This window comes from Exophiala oligosperma (assembly GCF_000835515.1).
Source record: "Exophiala oligosperma strain CBS 72588 unplaced genomic scaffold supercont1.5, whole genome shotgun sequence".
Lineage (NCBI taxonomy): Eukaryota > Fungi > Ascomycota > Eurotiomycetes > Chaetothyriales > Herpotrichiellaceae > Exophiala > Exophiala oligosperma.
The window spans coordinates 1298644-1317617 of NW_015622822.1; the positions used below are offsets into that span (position 1 = coordinate 1298644).

At 50.4% G+C, this 18974-nt stretch overlaps 6 protein-coding genes across 6 annotated transcripts; 2 read left to right on the top strand and 4 right to left on the bottom strand.

Annotated features, from left to right (window-relative positions):
• The first annotated feature begins 19 nt into the window (after positions 1–19).
• On the top strand, positions 20–5113 carry PV06_05799 (uncharacterized protein). The gene has a single exon (XM_016406847.1). The coding sequence runs from the start codon at positions 293–295 to the stop codon at positions 5072–5074; it is 4782 nt and encodes a 1593-aa protein (XP_016262451.1). The 5' UTR covers positions 20–292; the 3' UTR covers positions 5075–5113.
• PV06_05800 (uncharacterized protein) lies at positions 5080–7397 on the bottom strand. The gene is made up of 2 exons (XM_016406848.1): positions 6770–7397; positions 5080–6656 (listed from the first exon to the last, which is right to left on the bottom strand). The coding sequence occupies exon 2, from the start codon at positions 6628–6630 to the stop codon at positions 6187–6189; it is 444 nt and encodes a 147-aa protein (XP_016262452.1). The 5' UTR covers positions 6631–6656; positions 6770–7397; the 3' UTR covers positions 5080–6186.
• Positions 7398–9679: 2282 nt separating this feature from the next.
• Positions 9680–11455, bottom strand: PV06_05801 (uncharacterized protein; the record flags this gene model as incomplete). Its single annotated transcript, XM_016406849.1, has 3 exons — positions 9680–10469; positions 10524–10705; positions 10778–11455. The coding sequence occupies 3 exons, from the start codon at positions 11453–11455 to the stop codon at positions 9680–9682; spliced, it is 1650 nt and encodes a 549-aa protein (XP_016262453.1).
• A 1232-nt stretch (positions 11456–12687) lies between these two features.
• PV06_05802 (uncharacterized protein) lies at positions 12688–13750 on the top strand (the record flags this gene model as incomplete). Its single annotated transcript, XM_016406850.1, has 4 exons — positions 12688–12708; positions 12793–13260; positions 13382–13454; positions 13542–13750. The coding sequence occupies 4 exons, from the start codon at positions 12688–12690 to the stop codon at positions 13748–13750; spliced, it is 771 nt and encodes a 256-aa protein (XP_016262454.1).
• A 147-nt stretch (positions 13751–13897) lies between these two features.
• On the bottom strand, positions 13898–14850 carry PV06_05803 (uncharacterized protein; the record flags this gene model as incomplete). The annotated part of the gene is made up of 1 exon (XM_016406851.1): positions 13898–14850. Exon 1 carries the CDS (start codon positions 14642–14644, stop codon positions 13898–13900), a length of 747 nt encoding a protein of 248 aa, XP_016262455.1. The 5' UTR covers positions 14645–14850.
• Positions 14851–16343: 1493 nt separating this feature from the next.
• On the bottom strand, positions 16344–17678 carry PV06_05804 (uncharacterized protein; the record flags this gene model as incomplete). The annotated part of the gene is made up of 3 exons (XM_016406852.1): positions 16344–16573; positions 16629–16756; positions 16813–17678. 3 exons carry the CDS (start codon positions 17676–17678, stop codon positions 16344–16346), a joined length of 1224 nt encoding a protein of 407 aa, XP_016262456.1.
• Positions 17679–18974: the final 1296 nt, after the last annotated feature.

Here is an 18974-nt window from a genome sequence, read left to right on the forward strand (position 1 = left end):
CAGGCTGCGTAATTGTAGTATTATAGCCATACTCAGCAAACAAACGAGTCTGCTTGTTCATACTAACACTGTCATCGCTGGCGTTGGGCTCTCTCATTGCCCAAAGGGACACAGGTCGAAACTTCTACACAAAAGCGACTCCTGTCAAGCCACACAAGCACCTGCGCATTCTACCACACTCCCCAACACTCCGCGATCCTTCACAAGAATCTCCTCCGGCTCGCGTTCCTGAACGGCTTAAATTGTTAGAACTGCCGTAACGAGGATGCAATGATCACATCCATATTCCTCGATGAGCTCGCCCAGAGATGAGGGCGAGAATCCCACCAGTCAGAACGATGAGAAGGAAGAGGTGCATTCGGATGGAGGAGCTGTTGAAACCACAGATGCAGATGTGCCAGACATAGAAAATGGGGATGTCGAGGGTGGTACGAACACTACAGAGCAGCATCAGCCGCAGGAAGAAAATAACAGTCTCGAAGACGAGGAGCCAGCGAGTGTTCTGCCACCCAATGGTGTAGATGGGGTGGTGCCCTTCCGAGGCGAAGATGATGCTCGAAGCACAGATGACACTGTATCAACGCCGGATGAGTCCCCTTCTATTCAGGGATCGGTTTTGTCATCGCCTCGCAGCGAAACCCCGTCTTTCCGGAGTCCAGCTCGACGAGGCAGTCCTTCGCTGGCGCATCGGCCATTCGACACGAGATTTCAGTCGCGGCTATCAGGCTCGCATCTGTCACCCCTCCGCTCAAGCTCACCCGGCTTCCTAGGTGCACATTCACGTCATTCATCCATTACAAGCTTTGCTGGCGTAGAAACGCCGTCAGAAATCGATGAATCTGGCAGTCCGTGGGATGTCATACGCTGGAACAAATACAAACGCATAACAGGACAGACATTCTCCGAGATTGGGAGACGAAATTTTGGGAATCCGACATGCCTGGCTGTGGCAGATCAAGTTGTCATAGGCACATCCAAGGGCATCGTCCTGGTATTCGATCACCAGCAGAACCACAAGGCCATAATCGGTAGCGGTACCAAAGCAGCAGAGAGTGGTGCAGTGACAGCACTTGCCATTTCTGCAGACCATACGACTATTGCTGTGGGACATGTTACTGGCCACATTTTCACATGGGAGTTGGCCAGATCGTCCAGGCCGTTTCTTCATATTCTGCCGGTAGATAATTCACATCCACAAGGAAGACGTGGAGATGGGCACATAATGGGGAGTACTGTTCTACACATCGGATTTCTGGGCTATCGACACACGGCGCTGGTTTCTGCTGATGACAAAGGCATGGCATTTTCACATCTCGCTACTCGAGGCATGGGAGCTGTTAGCCGCGTAGTGCGCACGGCTCGAATTCTAGGACGATATCCGGAGGTTGTGAGTCGGACGACAAAGCCCTTGAAGAAAAGCTCGGTTCTTGCTTTCGCTCCTCTGCCTCTCGGTAACATCGAGCAACGGACTGATAACCTTGGCTTGGTAGCGATGCTGACGCCCTACCTGTTGGTTATAGTGTCCACAACACCAGTGGCTCAAACTCAGCATAAAGCGGCTCGGCCGAAGGAAGTGGCTGCACATAGCGCCATGACTGCTGCTCTCGCTTGGTTTCCTGCCCTCAAATTGAAAGCGGAAGAGTCTCAGACCTCTAGAACAAAACTCGTTTATGCCTGGTCAAATATAATCACCATCCTTGAAGTCCATGAAGCCCCCCCGGAGGAGGGGGATAGCAAGGACAAGCCACCAGAATTACAATTCCTAGCCCGAAGTCGGTATCAGGCCGAGGAAGCAGTGGTCGCGATACAATGGCTGAACAGGTCGGTCATGGCCGTACTGACCATTACTCAACAACTGCTCATTATTGAAGATCTCACAATGCATGTTACGGAGTCTTTCGACCTTCTCAAGAAGCATGTTTATCATGCCGATCTATATTCTCAACAGCTACAAGCCATCATCGAATCCCTGGACGAGGAGGATACTTCAATGCATGGAGTAGTAGCAGATGCATTCCATATGAGCTTCCGAGCTTACAAGGGGAGGCTCTTTCTTCTGGGCTTCAACGATATTTGGACAGGCGTTTTGACAAATTGGGCGGACCGACTATTGGCTTTGATGAATGTCGGTGACTTTATCGGAGCCATCCGACTTGCGACCAAGTACTATCTAGGTGAGGGTGAGAAAGCAACAATAGGTCTACCAGAAGAGGATAGACTTCGAGCAAGTATGGTTCAGGAGAAACTTATCGAGATGATGACAGCGTCTTTGAAGTATGCCTTTGGAAAGAATCAACAAGCCGGCAATGAGCCTATCGAAAAGCCACAAATGATTGAATTGGCTGATGCATGTATCCAAGCTTGCTTGACCATGGGGGATCAAGACTTTCTCTTCGAGGAGGTGTTTCCATGGTACGATGACAACGATCATGGTCCATTGTTTGTGGACATATTGGAGCCATATATCCTGGATGAGAGGGTTGTGTCCATACCTCCGCCAGCTTTGAAAACTTTGATCGACCACTTCGCCATCACACATACGCCATCGACACTAGAAGAAATCGTTTGCATGCTAGATACTTCCACGATGGACATTGACCAAGTCACCAGCCTTTGTAAAAGGTATAACCTCTATGATGCGTACATCTACGTCTGGACCATGGCATTGCACGATTATGAGACCATGTTGACGTTGCTCCTGGATTATGCCGATACTGCAGATGAGATCAATCAACCGAACGGAAACGCGGCTGAACGGTATACTACAGCACAAAAGATTTTCCCCTACATTTCATTCATCTTGACAAGCCGAATCTACCCTACTGGTGCTGCTATGGACAATGAGGAGGCCATGCTCGCAAAAGGTCAAATTTACGATTACTTCTTTTCCGGAAATAACAAGCAACGCGGACTGACCCCAAAGCGAACGACGAGCTCGTTCGAGAACCTTTCGCGCATTCTGCGATTTGATGCAGCGAGCTTCATTGCCGCGCTCAATGAGGCTTTTGAAGACAGTTTTCTAAATTCTAGTGACGACGATGGCCAAGTTCCCTCGAGCCAACGGCAGCCCTCAATCTCACGCACATACACGCGCCAGTACGTGGTTCGGATTATGCTAGAAGTAATGTCCTCTGGCTTCGAGGCTGAAGACACGATATACCTGGATATGTTCATTGCGCGAAACCTGGCCAAATATCCTCAATACATGGTTCTCTCAGGCACTGTTCTCCAAGATGTGTTTAATCGATTATGCCAATACCCCGAGGAAGATATGCGCGAAGATGCGCAATTGAGTGTGGAATATCTTCTGTCCGTATTCCAGCCTCCAAACGCGCTCGATCTTGTGCCCCTGTTACGAGAAGCGAAATTCTACCGGGTCTTGAAAGCCGTGTTCAAGCAAGAAGGCCAATATGCAGAGATGATTCGTACTTATTTCCTGGACGAGCATGATCAGGACGAGGTCTATTCTGCTCTTAGCGACAGTCTACGGGCTGGCTCCAATCTTGGTGAAAAGCAACGCAAGGAAGTGCGGTCTGTAATTGAACAGCACGCAGCTGATCTAGTGGGAATCGACATTCAACAGACGGCGACAACGATTGATAAAGTCGCTCCTGACCTGCACAACCTATTCCTACAGGTCCTTGCGGGCGACCAGTATGGGCAGTACGAGTACCTCAAAATCCTACTCGAGCCAGATGAAGAAGGCCACAAGCAGACGTCGACAAGGACAAAGCGGATTCAGGATGGCCGTATCATGGAATTGTACGTCAAATTACTCTGTCAATTCGATGCTTCTCATGTGCGTGAATACATCGAGCACGTGCAAGAAGGTGATCTGCGGCTTGATGAAGTCTTACCTACAATTGAAGAAAATGGAATTATTGATGCTGTTGTTGTCTTACAAGTTCGCCAAGGTCGCTTTAGGGAAGCAATGGATCGCTTGGTCAGGCATCTATCATTTCTGGACGAGACACTCAAGGCTACCACCTCTCGCTTATTCTCGAGCCGGGAAAATGGCGATGGAGATAGCGACGACGGTGCTAGCATACGTCGTCCAGTCACGGGTATACTCGAAAACATCAGGAAATATACTCTTGTGGGTGTATGGTTATGCCGTGGACAAAGGAAGAACACGCCACGTCCGAGCGTATCCAAGTCTCCTGGCCGGTCTGCAAATGCAACAACGCCACTGACCTTTGAAGAGACATTGTGGCTCGATCTGATGCTTGCAGTGGTTTCGATTGCAAGGGATAATTCCATCACATCGGTCTCGCAAACGTCCAAGGATGGCCCTCAGATTGATGAGCGTGATGGTGATGATGATGACCGGGTTGAAATTGCAACTTCATTGCGTGGTACGATCCAATCTGTCTTCACGGCTCTCTTGACCAGCACAACATCGACGCGCGACCTCAGCAAGTCTTCTAGAGATTCTCATGATTCAAGTCGAGACATGACTTTTCTTCGAATACTACGAGCATTCCTCACACAAGCCGCACAAACATCGCCATCTCTTTCTGAACTCCGCTCTGTGGTAGCCAGTATTTTCTCGGCGTACGCTTATGAAGAATCTTTGCTGGCCTTGTCAAACTCCATGCTCGACAAAGACGTCTTTGTACAGCTTGAGCATGTTGGCAAGTTACGACACCGCGGATGGAGGCCACGCGGACAGGTTTGCGAAGTCTGCCGGCGACGCGTCTGGGGCCCTGGTGTCGGGGTCAATTCCAATGTGTGGGAACAATGGACGGGAAGAGAAGAAGCAAGAAGGGCCAGACGCTTGAGGAGGTCAAGTGTTGAGGATCTGGACGGAGGTGGAGGTGGGGACGTGGCGAGAGGTAAAGGCAAAGCCACCCGACGTGAACGTGGTGATAGTGATGTCGCTGCTTCTGGTGGCGATGGGGTTGGTGGTGTTGGCCCTGGGACTGGTATGGGGCCGATTGTGGTATTTTCGTGCCGACATTTATATCATCGAAGTTGTCTAGACCAGGATCAAGGACGGGAGCAGGACCCTGCTCAGGGGCCTGATGGTTTGGGAGATGGGTTGCCTGACTTGGTATGTCCCGCTTGTGTATAGCTTCTTATATATAGATGATTGTAGATCGCTCTGTCTGCTTATCTCCTGCTTGTTGCCTACCTGCCTCGGTGCCTGTCTTGTCTTTTGTTCTACGTCGAAAAGTATTGGGGCTTATCTACCCTGTCAGGGGTTCCAAAGAGAAAAGGACCCAAAGGGTATCAATCAACAGGGAGACTGAATTGGATTGATTGCATTTCTACTGATGTTACATTCTGGTGATATGACCTTGGCCAAGGTAAAGGTAAAGGTAAAGTTAGGCAGGCAGGTGGTCGTTGTGATCTGGGATCTCCCTGTACGAAGAATCCCACCTCCCTTTCTCTCCCCCGGGGACATTGGTTTTCTCAAACTTGTTTCCATCAAGACTCACCCACCATCACAGTATTTCTTCATTTCGTCGTGATGTGTGGATCGGTTGGGTCATGTTTGTGATATGTGGGTTATGGAAAAACACAATTTGCAAATGTCTCGAGATTCCAAATTAAACTCTAGGGTTCCAACCATTCCTCGAGGTTTCCCCTTTGGTGGAGAGAGAAGTACCTAGTCAAAAACCTTTCGACGAATATGTCCCGATGGTGGTAATTTTTCTGGTCTGTGTTTCGTATGTTTTGTGTGTTCTTTTCCCCGTAAATTTTCCTTTGCGAAGGATTTTTGGACCCTCGTGAACGAGGAAGGAAACGGATCCGCGAGACAGAATGTGGGTGTGTGTGTCTGTGTGTGTGGGTGGGTGTAAGGTGTGTGATGGACAAGTCACAAATTGATTTGTAAGGGAGGGGTGTGATTTCATGAACCTCGAAAAGTCATGCGGCGCGTTACGACGAGTACATCCATCGGACATGTCCCAAACGTGTCGAACGTCGCATGTGTTTCGTCACGAGTATGGACCTGGCGTTTTGATGACACTCATGTTGGTCGATCCTGGGGGTGTCCCGCATTTCGCTCGCCCTTCATGATTTCACTCGGTCGGGCGGGGGGTACGTCGTGGTGAACGGAGTCACAAAAATCCCGGTAGTCTCATCAGCCGCAAAAACAAAAAGCTCCCCCGTTCTCCCCACCGGCACTGATCGATTGCGTTGATTGTGGATCAGGAAAGAAAAAGAAGATGCCGTCGGGGATCAACCACATTTGGCGGACATGATGTTCTGAGGCGGTGCCACCGCGAACCAACCGTCCCCGGCGTTTCCGGGCAGGGTGGCGCTGTAACCGTCGTTGCCCAAGAAGCTGCAAGGTCCGTCCCCCGCGACGACCCCGACGGCGTTGATGGTGACCCCGTTGCAAGGACCCTCGGCGTAGGCGGGGAGGCCCAGGCACGTGATGCCTCCGAGGTCGTACCAGGCGCCGTCCATGGGGACCCACAGGCCGTACGTCTGGGAGGCCCCGGTGAAGAGGACGTTGGTCGGCCATTCGGCGTCGGTCGCCGCGAAGGCGCTGGCCGTGACGGGGGATCTCTTCTGGACGTACTTGGGGTTGAGGGATTTCCGGACGACCGGTGACGCCGACGCGAGATGACCGAGCAACGACAACACCAAGCACGAGGCCAAGAAGAAGATGGGATACATGGCTCTCCGAGGGGAAGGACTTGAGACTTGACACGCACAAAAGTCAGCGTCCACAAACACACACAAGGTACAGTACCATGCAACACAGACAATCTCCATTAAACGGTGGAAATGGGACACAAGGAACTGCACGACTTACAGATCGGTGGCGACAACGACCTAGTAGTTTCAATGGGTTTTTCGGTATGACGATTTTGGTCAAAGTGTGATTTGGTCGGAAAGATCTTTGTTTGGAGACCCTGAGAGATGCCTGCAGGACTGGTCCCTAATTCGAAAAGGCGATTCTGGTGTGGGCCAGGTTGAGTTGGATGTGTTGTTTGATTCTCGAGAAAGTTGTAGGTAGGTAGTCGGTAGACGGGATTTATATAGGCGGGCAGTAGATCGGCAGAGTGAATACGCAGAACGCGAAGAGTAATTGAAAACAAATCTGCCCGTGAAAAGTTGTTGTGTTTGTGTGCGTGTGACGCTTTGATCGGAACCCTGGGCCCTGGAATTCACCCAAGTTTGCGTTATTCTTTGTTTGCTTCCCGGTTAAAATTGAAAAAAAGTATGCTGTATTCGCCTCCTCCCAAAGTGTGGGTGACAGGTGGGTTGAACTGAGAGGGAGAAGAGAGAGAGATTGAAGGGTGATCCTCGTCAGCCAGTGAATTTGTTCGCTTGAGACACACACACACAAACACCAAATTTAACGAGCGTGATTGATTTTGGTGAAATTATTCACAAGAAGGATAAAGGTAGGAGAGTGAAGGGGTCGAAAGCTGTCGAGGACCGTCTTTAAATCTTCTCAGAAGGGAGGTCCGAGACCGAATATATATGTACAAAGTACAAGAATGAGGTTTGAGACTGGGCCCAGATGATGAAGAAGAAGTGGGTTCGATGATGCCAATGGATTACGATACGATAGTTTTAGGTACAGTTTAGGAAGCGTTGTATTGTACTGTAGGTACTACAGAAATAGTGGTCCCCACCAAAAATGTGAGGTACAGGTGGCAAGGTTAGCAAAGTCCAAGCTAGTCAATTCGGCCAGGGCCGGGCTGGATTAGTATTGTATGTTACTACGAGTAGTTCGAACCTGGCACGGAGGTTCTCTGGGTCTCTTCTGAAGCATGTGGCCCCGAGAGCAGCAGTTCACAGGTCGAAATGCAGATCTCCCGCGTGCGTCCATGGTACAATAGGCATCGAGAGTCATGAGCGAGTATTCAAGGTGGCGTCAAGATAGCTTTGGAATGGGAACGCTAAACGGTGGTGAGCTTTAGGCACCGAGTGCTAAATGGTTACTGTATGGAAGCCTCGGAACGGCATGGAAAATGAGACCCATGTGGAGTTTTCAAGGTGGACAGAGGAACGGTTTCTTTGTAGAATACTGCGGAATAGGCTTCTCGTACGGTCACTTCTTACGAGTTGAATAACTAGAGAGGAACATGTCTTGGGCATTACGAGTCCCCTGGCAAACGCCCAGTTGTAGTCGTAATATCGAAGGGGGAAAAAAAAGGGCCAAAGGTCTTGTACAGAAGTGACGCAGTCCGGATGCAACCGATTTGGTTGGTCTTTTGGGGAGGGGGGTGGGGGAGAACATGTCCAAAGACAAACAGTACGGAGTTGATAGAACATCCTGGTTCTTCGCAACTAAAAATCCTGGTCGATGGAACATGATGGGTTGGCTAGACAAGGATCAGCGTCAAACGTGGCGTTGGTGGATGAACCTATCGAAGCCCATCGGTTGGACACTTACGAGTAGTAGGTGCATTACTCTCTCTCTCGTCTAGACTTGCATGCCATCATCACCTGCGCCTCCGCCAGCGAGTGAGAGAGACTGGAAGTTACGAAGCCCGTCGAATCATTGAGCTGCCCACTGGTGTTGTTTTTTGATCTTTTTAGATCTGCATGCGGTGTTACATATTGAGTAGATGAGAAAAGTGACCGCGGTGATTTGTATGTAAGAATGGAATGACCTGGCGAGTACGAGTAATAGCTGTCGATGGAACTCAACAGTAGTGACATGGGAGAAAAAAGAGGCACTGCACCCCAGGCCGGTGATCGCTACTGTACGGAGTACCTACGGAGTATCGATGCCTATCTTTAGGCCTTTGGACGATAATGAAAAGACAACAGTAAGACAGTGGGTGGATAATCCAGTAGGCGCTGGTCTTTCCTTTTAGTGTACCAGACCAGACTATCCAAGGCCCCCCCCTTCGCTGTCGACGGGCGTGTAAGATAGGTAGCTACTGTCCTCTAACAGGCCCCCCCCCCTCTCCCTTCTCGGCGACCATTACGTAGAGAGACAGGTACCTTGCCTCGGTTGCTCCACTGAAAGAAGACGTGGAAAAGGTACTGAGTGAGTCCCGAAGCTCCCGCGCAGAGACCTGAAGCTGCTCCATGCTCCCCAGCTCTTCTTCAACACCCCAGTACAGAGATACCTATGGAGCCGCACCGCTTTACTTTTCTCAGATATTGAATTATTGATACTGAGTTTGTACTCATACGAGTACCCATCGGTAGATAAGATACTATATCTCGGGTAGATTGTCCCATCTTTGAGCCATCTTGTCGTAATGTAGGATCAGAGAGGTAAAATCCTCGATCTTCTACTCGGGTATCATTGACCCCCTTCTCGATCTACCACGGAATGTTTTGTGCTGGCCTGGGGCCCTTGCATATGGTTCCTGGTCTTTAGTCCTGCAGGGTGCATTATTGCTGCCAATGAATCAATGCTAGCCTACATACTCGGTACAGCACAGTTCTTAGTTCGTGGCGCCGTCAAGAATCGTTCTCTATCTTTCCTGGCCGAGGCTGTCTGCTCGACATGCTTCAGGAGTCTACATTTTTGTTCTTCGCCCGGTGAGAGCTTTTGCTAACCTCAGGATCTCCCAGATGCGTTGACTGGAGCTGGAGATGCTCAGAACGAAGCAACTCCATCAAAGTGCGACACGCTCACCGTCAATGGGAATTGAAATGGAATTAAATCTTAGCCCCCGGGTCTTCTCTGGACCAGAAGCTTCAATGTATATATTCACTGCAGAAAACCCCCCGTTCTCACTTTTCAAATGGCTCAAATCTGCGAAACAACGACATCGACCTCATCGTTCCCTGCGGTGACCGTCACACCTACACTCTCCGAACCTTTGACCGTCGTCGTCTGCTGCAATTCACCATTGACATAAACAGCCCAATCCCCTCTCTCGAGATTCTTGACGGAGAACGAAACTTCAGTGTCTTGTCCGGTCCAACTCTTCAAAGTGACGACCATTGCATGGGCCTCGGCATCCCAAGCACCTCGAAGGAAATCCACCCCGTCGGCGAAGCCAACGTCGTCTACAAAGGGTCTCTTCGCCAGTATCTCGCGCGTCCAAGGCTGTTCCCACATCATCTTCTGCCCGTCCTTGACATTCAGTCGAGAATACCCAATCCCAGAGTTGCCCGAGTGTGGCTCCATGTGAACCAAGTTTCCATCCTCGTCCATGACCGCATCGTTGCGCGGATAATATAGGCCACCATTCTCCCATGTCGGGTTTAGACGAGAGTCCGCATACTCGAGCAAGTCATCAAGTTCCTTATCTTTCCCCAGCTCCGAGAGCATCTGCGCGAACCCGTTCCAGTTGACCGCCTCGAAGGGGAAAGCAGGACTGACAAATTGAGGTGACATCTCACGAGCTTTCCGCAGTGTCTCTTCGCTGTCGGGGTCTTCGCCCTTTTCTAGGACGAGATGCCGAAACGCGCTGGAGACGCGAGTAGGTAAGAGTCGAGTCTTTCCGCCGACAGTGGTCAAGAACCCTAGAACTTGACTCTCATACAAGGAATGAACCTTTTCCGAGTTCCAGGTGTTCATGTATGCGTTTGCCCTTTTGATACGTTAGTGGGAAAAAGAATACAAAGGGAACAATGTCAGGAATCACCAAGCAGTATGAGCGCCTTGTCTGGCTGGCCGAGTTGATCGTTGTTTCAACGCAAAGAAGCTCGGATACAGTCCGGAATCGTTCAGCATGCCCTTTTTGATAAGAGATGCTTCGTACTTTTCAAGAACACCCTGGACATTGTTCGTTCCATCCCGGCTATCATTATACCTCATGGCGATGATCTAGCCCCCTCTCAGTCAGCGACCGATCACCTTAATAAGAGGCAGACCGGAACTAGGTAAAAAGAAACTTACCGGGAACTGGTTACAAACCACAAACACCGCGTTCGGTTCACAGCACACCCCGACCCAATCGTTCTCCTCCATCTGCTGGAAGATGACCTTTTGCAAGCTTCGATTGTCGTACGAGAATTTTTCTGGTCCCATGCCGAAGAATAGCGGATTCCAATTGAAGGTCAGGCTGCCCTCTTTCTCGAACTCGTCATCGTCGAAGAGCATGGCGTACAGACTGGTCATCAAGAGAAGGTGTCCCGAGTACATGATATTCTCTTTGATGACGGGGTCAGCCCAAGGCTTCCGAAGCTCTTTCAGGTCGGGGTCGAGAAGTTTCCCGCCCAGGCTCGTGCTGAACCAGTATCCCCAGACTTCACGGCGGAGCATCTTGTGGATGATGCGGCGCAGGAGGGTCTTGAAGGCGGTCCTCATCGCCGGGAGGCGATGGTAGTGCGCGAGACCTGTGGCGTACGCCATCGTGGCCAACTGGTATCGATACGCATCGTCCCATTCCTGCTGAGCTTCGAGGGAGCCGAAATGGTTCCACTCGCCGTCAATCTGAGAGACCAGATTGTGGAAATGGCGCAGATGGCCGGCCTGTTTGGCGTCGAGTTTGGGGTATTTCGAGACCTCAACGGGAGGCTGGGCCTTGATCGTCAAGGTGTTGGTTGTGGTGGTGCTGGTGGTAGTGGTCGTCATCTTTTTGCAACGGATTTCTTCTTCCTGACTTGGGAACTTGAGACTTGTAGATTGGCCAGATGTCCTCAGTGTAGACAGAGATGCCTCCGAGGATTCAGGCCTTTTCATATACAGTGATGCTGATCGACCCTAAAGACTGGGCATCCACGGTTCTTAGGTACGGGAAGTTAAGAGCGACCCGAAGGCCGAGTCTTCGACGTTGCCAGGTACCCACCTAAGGCCTCCCAGTTGGACATGGCGTTCAAGTCTTAGCGTGTGTCATTGCCCTTGATCCGCAGGATCCCCAGATTTTTCAAAGGACGCGGGAAGCCCTTGCTTAATGACCTTGAGTAATCAAAAAAGATGGGATTTCTCGGTTCATGGTCACGGTAGGCATTTCTCAGATTAAGTAGCCCCGAAGTCCCGACTCCGGATCTGGGAGACCTTACATACGTCCCCCAGTCTCATCTCCGTGTAAATGTCATCACCACAATAAACGCTGATCTCGACTCGAAACATCAGTTACTGGAGAAAGTACTCGTACGTACGCTGTAGGCCGCATGTCCAATAGGTATCTCGCTCCGGGGCGGACGTTGTCGATTCTTCTCGGATGATGGGCCCTAGAAACGGGAAGAATATGAAGATGCGAGGGGCATGGTTGGTCGTGGAGTTATAAAAACTCCGCGCATGCTCGTACTCATACCAGTTAAAGAGAGGACAATCATACCTATAACAACTTAAAAGATCTGGGGAGGGACGGTGTGAGAAATGTATATCCCCTTGCATTCCCACATCGTAGATTTCAGATTACCATGCTGACAAGGCTTTCCCAAACTACCACCAAAGTTGCAAGTGATCTAGGTATGCATTTGCCGAAGAAGATCCTTGTGCTAATTATGGCTCTTCCAACATCTGGTCACACAGGAAGTAGAATCACTTTTTTGGTGGGACTCCAAGCACACGATTGGGAATCTTGCATACCTAGATAGGTATTGTGCATCTGAAATCCCGAGGCCATGAGATGCACCTCCAATCATTGGACAATTCCTGTCATCTTCCGTAGGTTGATGCATTCATCTGTCAGACCTAATATGCCCAATACTACCCGGGTTCACTTGGCGTGTTTGAGAGGCCATAAGATCGTTGAATTCCTTTGATCAGTTCTTCATTATGACTGCAAGAAGCTAGCAAGATTGAACTGACCCTGGCAAAGCAAGACAGACCCTTGTTTTCAACTCGACTAGATAGTCACGATGCGCGACCTCGAGAACAAGGTATGAAAGCCAGTGCCCCAATGCCCACTGATATGAAGTCTAAATGAACGAATCTTCGAAATTTGATATTTACTGTTTGCACAGGTCGTGATTGTAACTGGCGCCTCGTCCGGGATCGGCTTCACGACGGCGGAGGCTCTACTCAGTCTCGGGGCCAAAGTGTTTGGTTGTGACGTGGCACCAGCACCAGCTTCACTGCTGGCCGACAATGACAACGAAAAGTCTTGCTTCTGGCAGTGCGACCTAAGAGACAAGGACGCTCCGAAGCAGATTGTCCAAAAATGTCGCGAGGCGTTCGGAGACAGGATCGACGGTCTGTGTAATATCGCTGGCGTCATGGACAATTACAGCAGCGTCGACACATTTGAGGACGAGTCCTGGGATAGGATGTTTGCGATTAACGTCACTGCACCAGCGAGACTGACCCGGGAAGTCGTGCCGTTCATGTTGAAGAACCAGCGGGGAGGTGGCAGCATCGTCAACATGGGGAGTTTTGCCTCGCTCAGTGGTGCAGCGGCGGGCATCGCATACACCGCGTCCAAACATGCAGTGGTGAGTCGGCACACCATAAAAAAAAGTGGATCGGTGTGAGCTTCGAAGGAGGGAGGGTGAAGGGTCCGAATGGGTCAATGAGGAATGCTGTGCTAACAATGTGAGATGATGATTTTTCCAGGTTGGAATGACCAAGAATATCGCCTTCAGGTTCATGGATGACAAGATTCGATGCAACGCAGTGTGCCCAGGAGGTAATGTACCTTTTGATTGTCGATCCAGATTTCACGATACAAGGGGCCCTTTCTAACTGATACCTGTCCTATGACATTGGTTTACAGGTGTACATACGAACATCTTCAATACGGTTGACCCTTCGACCATGGATCTTCAAGCACAGGCCAAGGCGAAACCGATTTTCGATTATGGCATTGTACACGCCGCTATGCCCAAGGAGATTGCTGATGTGATTGTTTTTTTGATATCGGATATGAGTAGACATATAAGTGGTGCCGTCATCCCAGTGGACGCTGGTTTGAGTACATTGTGACTGAACCCAAGTCGACTACTCGGAGGATGCACAGATCATCAACCTGGTTTTTTTATCATTTGATATTCACTACTCATCATCACACGTAACAAGACTTCCAGCCGGGACGGCGACAACTCGTGCAACTGCACAGTGCATGAAACATCATCATGCCCCATGCAAGAATTGTCGGAACCAAGAAACAGCAGCATTCTTCCCTCTGACCATAGCATCACATTCTCCCGGCTTCTCCGGATCTCCACGGACAAGACAAGCGTGGCCAACTCCGGGGAAGTGTTGATAGTCAAATGCTACTCCGCTCTTCTGCATCGTCACAAAACTGTGCATCTTCAGCTCCGGAGTGTAGACAGGATCGTGTTCAGGAGCCAGAATCTGGACGGGCACGGCCACCGCGTCAATGTCCTGTTTGGTCAACAAGCTAGGGTGTCCGGCCGTGATGCAGTCCACCAGGGGTGGCTGATGTTGCTTCGCACCCAGCCGATGAACGGCCCACCCTCCGTAGCAGAAGCCGATGGCCCCTAATTTCTTGTAGCGCGAACGAAGGGTTCGAGCACACTCGAAAATCTCCGCCTCACGAGCTTGACGACCGTGCCTCGTCATGAAACCCTGCATGTCCAACTTGTGCCATTGCTCTTTGTTGACCGTGTCAAAGTCCATCACTTCGCCATTGAAGAAGTCCGGCACAAAGACCGTGACGTCCGCTTCATGGGCGTAGTGGTCGGCCAAGAGCCTCACATTGGGAAAAGTCCAGCCCAAGAGGTCGTGGACGATGAGTATCGCCGCGACAGGATTGTCGCCAGTGACATATGTGTCGTTGTCTGCGAGTCTCTCGATTCGCCCTCGAGGGGTCCCATCCCACGTGAATCCTTGGAAGCAACACGGAGCGATTGACATTTTTGAACCAAGCTCTCAGCATTAGGAATGACCGTACGAGGACTCGTGGGAGAATGAGTGCTTGATGGAGGGAGTTTAGGTATTCGTACTTGAAGCACCATCAGCCCACTCAGGGTCCGCATGATAAAACATCTCGGGCCGTCCATTAATTCAATTGCGCTGGTGCATATCCAAATCGTAGCCGGGATTTCGATGGTGTCCTCAAGAATGGTTCGGCCCGGTAGTACAAGGCCAAACCAACATGCATGACTCACAACGTACAGAGTACGTACAGGGCACATCAACCATTGGGTGCCCCCATTTCAATCAACGATCTAGCTCCATCTGTTAATGGCATTCCTCGTCGTCACTTGAAAGCTGATAATGACTGCGCTGTTATGAGGTCGGCCGGGGACGTGCCAGGGTAGTGATCAACGCCATTCTAAGCGAACCAGGCGATAGTTGTTCCCCTTGACACGTAGCTTCATTCAGGCTCCTCGGACTTGTACTGTCCATCAGATACTCATGTCATTCTTGTTCTTTTGAGAATGACTATCGCAGGAAGATGTGAGAATCAGGATTTTGGCAAGGCATCATCGCCGATGTAAACGTCCAGCCATTGAAGCCTGGCGACCTCCTGGTCGGCGACGTCATTAGGGTAGGGGGCTAACGAGGCTGTTGACCGGACAATGTGCCAGGGGAGATGTCGCTCAAGGTCTTGAAAGAAGTCGCTGAGGTCCCTGAATTGTTTGATCGTCTTCGACAATGATGTGTTTTCACACGTGTACAGGTGTAGGATCCGCGTCACTTGCTAGCAGGGGGGGCGTCGCGCAGGGGAGGTCGCTAAGAGACCTAGAATGACATCATTTATCAACAATTCTCTAGCAGGGTCAGAAGCATTCCAAAGGTATATAACTCCTGGTAGAGATGGGACGAAGCCCAAGAAACCTGGAGGTCTCGACACATACATCCAGAAGGTCGCATCAATTTCACATCAGACGGAACGAAAACAATATGACACGACAATACGCCACACACCCGGCTAAGCACACCCGGTCTCAAACCAAGGAGACTCGACAGGGTCCTACTCGCACCAATGCTACAGACCATCCCGATCTTCCCAAGAACACCACTGTCAAAGGCGATGGTAAGATCGTCAACGTCAACCGGAGAAGGGCGGCTCTGAAAGGGAAGCCTGTCATCAAAGGTCTCGACCTGGATGCCATCATCAAGAAGAACAACCTCAACTGCTCCAAGAGAACCTTGCGACGAACCCTTCGAGAACGTGTCATCCGGGATCCAACGGCCAAAGATCGGATTGAAGCCTTGTGGTCCAAAGATCAAGGTGCAGCGCTCCAAGCATTGGGTCTCCTGCCATCCAAATGAGAACAATGTCGTGGCCAATAAACGATGGTGAGTTTGACTGTTCATCCTGATTCCCGACTGTCTTTGTGTTTAAACATTTCGTTTCCCACCATACGCATACGGAGACCTCCAACACAACCGATCGACATAGATCTTGTGATTCAAGCTGATTTTTGTCCTAGATGCTGTCAAAGGGAATTTGGTTTTTCATGATGACTGACGACCATGTATCAATATTTCAATGTACCATACTATCATGTATCAATAGCGTTGTCATTGCCCGGGTCCAACAAAAGAGTCATAGCTAAGGACCCTAGATACACTACCTTCGATCTTTCCAAGCAAGGTTACCGTATTACTCTTGGGGCATCAGCTCAAAATCTTTTCTTGCTTCTTGCACCAATTTTGGGTCTGTCAAAACACGGATGGCTAGCATTGCCAGACCCTTTCCACATTTAATAGCGGCTTTGTGGGCTTCATCCGTTCCAGCATGTGCCGCAAATTGGGGATGATGTTGGGAAACACCCGGTTTAGTAGGTATCGGAAAGGCTCCATGGAAACTTGGGACTTCGTATGAGACGTTTCCTGCCAGCAGTCAGCTTCTCATGGTACAGAAGATTGTGAGAGTGAGGTGTCTTGCCCATATCAGTCGAGGCTGTGTATGATTCATCATACTTGACAAGGATTTTCTCACCAAGACGATCCATGTCATCTGCATACTGTTGGCACAACGGCAAGTTCACCCTTAGGTCTTTGTAGGTTGGAGAGCTGCGAGATTTGTTTAGTGGCTACAAGGGAGAGAGGGTAGAGAGAGAGATACATACGGTAGGAAATTGACCTCACATCCAGCGGCAAGAGCAGCTGCTTTGCAGCAATTCTGTACCCTCTCCAGGAGAACATCTGCGCGTTTCACTGTAGGACCTCGAACGTACCAGTTCATCCTCGTATACGCCGTTATCACATTGGGCACGGTACCGCCGTCTTCAATGACTCCGTGAACTCGTTCGTCGGGTTTCATCTGTTGACGTAGCATGGACACGCCATTATAGGCAGCGACGGCCGCGTCCAAGGCATTCAGGCCGTTCCAAGGTTCTCCAGCGGCATGTGCAGCCTTACCTCGAAATTCGACGCGGAATTTGTGCGACGCAATCAATTTCAACCCTGCAAGGCCAGTATATTCAGACTTGAACTGATGACCTGCAAAAGGATGGGCCATGATAGCAGCCGCAACGCCCTCTTTGAAGGCTCCGGCCTCTATCAGCTTCGCTTTACCTCCACCTCCTTCCTCAGCAGGGGTGCCCAGGAGGCGTATCCGTCCAGGAAAACCGCAGGTCTGCAAGGCTTTCACGGCCCCGAGGAATGCAGCGATCGAGGATGTCATGATCAAATTATGGCCACAAGCATGACCGATGTTGGGAAGCGCATCATATTCGACACAGATGATGACCAGGGGATCGCCGGAGCCGACTTCCGCTGTGAAGGAGGTTTCTAGGTCGTAAGTACCCTTGTTGACCTTGAAACCCTTGTCTTGAAGGAAAGAAGAAATTGTGTCCACAGCAAAGAACTCTTGATAAGCTGTCTCCGGATGCTCATGAATACTTTTGTTCAGACCGCGCAAGTCGTTGTTGGCTGCATCGATGGCATCGATAGCGCATTGAAGGCCTCGGGAAACATCGTTCTGTGCACTCATATTGTTTGGATTCAATGTGTTCGTGGCGAGAAATGACTTGGGTGAGTGGTTCAGATGATTAGGAATCTAATCCAGCATCAGTAGGCATTACTGGGGGTACTTTTAGCCTGTATTGTGGGATACGTTGGAGAGAGTCGGGGCTTAAAGTGCGCTGAGCGGACCACTGAGGATCGGCATTTAGGTAAACAAGGAGCCTAAGCAAGTTTTTGGCTGCACTTAGACAAACGCTTAGCTACGGTAAGGGTAGCCGACCCAGGTAAGCGGCCCCTGTTAAGTAGAGGCTATGGGCGGGGTTTGAGCAACTCTGGCTAAGGACGTAAGCTTAAGCTGACGCTGCTCACAGATCACAACTAATACGGAAAATTGTACTCCCGAGGCCACTTCCTATCGAGTTCACCGATATTTGAACAGCTCTACATTCTCTACACTTGTCATAGCAGCACAAACAGCTTGCTTGAGGAGGGCTAGGAAGCTTCTTCTGAGTACGATTCTCAACAACGATCTGTCCCGAAGCTATGACTCGACTCAGAGTCTTCAGGTTTCTCGCTCAACGTCAATTGAGACGGCCAGCTCCCCTGCAAAGTCAACCACACTCCTACTACAAACGTCTAGTATCACAGACATCTGAAGCGTCCAGACCCAAGCAGAAGGCCTCAGACGGATCTGATCATTTCCTCGGAGGAGTCTTCGTCGGGACTGGAGCAGTTTTGACTGTCTTGTACTATTCCGACGGCCTGTCATTGCTGGGTCCAGCACCAAAGAGCACGACGTCTACAACACCGCTGGCTTCCCTCCCTGCCCCGTCATACGACCTAACCGACAAGAATATCCAAGGTGCCAAGACAGACTTTGTCGCTCTCCTGGGCGAGGACGGCATTGACGAGAATCTTCATGCTCGTATATCACGATCTAGCACGGATTGGTCACCTGCTCCTCACGGTGAGCTTGATCGACCATGCCTCATCGTATATCCAACGACAACGGAGGATGTCAGTCAGATTGTGAAGATCTGTCATCGTCGACGTATTCCCATTATCGGTTTTGGGGGTGGGACAAGTCTCGAATCCACACTCGCTGCAATTCACGGCGAGGTTTGCATCGACTTTCGACGCATGAACAAGGTCATTGAAGTCCACGACAAGGACCTAGATGTCGTTGTCCAGCCAGGTGTGGGATACGTCGAATTGAACGAGATCCTCGGCAAAGCTGGCCTATTCTTCCCTCCGGACCCAGGCCCAGGTGCGCAGATCGGCGGTATGATCTCCCAGGGCTGCTCCGGCACGTCTGCGTATCGCT

Excerpts from the sequence above, each read along its gene's own strand:
- PV06_05800 (XM_016406848.1), bottom strand. The coding sequence starts at position 6,630 with ATGTATCCCATCTTCTTCTTGGCCTCGTGCTTGGTGTTGTCGTTGCTC.
- PV06_05799 (XM_016406847.1), top strand. The coding sequence starts at position 293 with ATGAGCTCGCCCAGAGATGAGGGCGAGAATCCCACCAGTCAGAACGAT.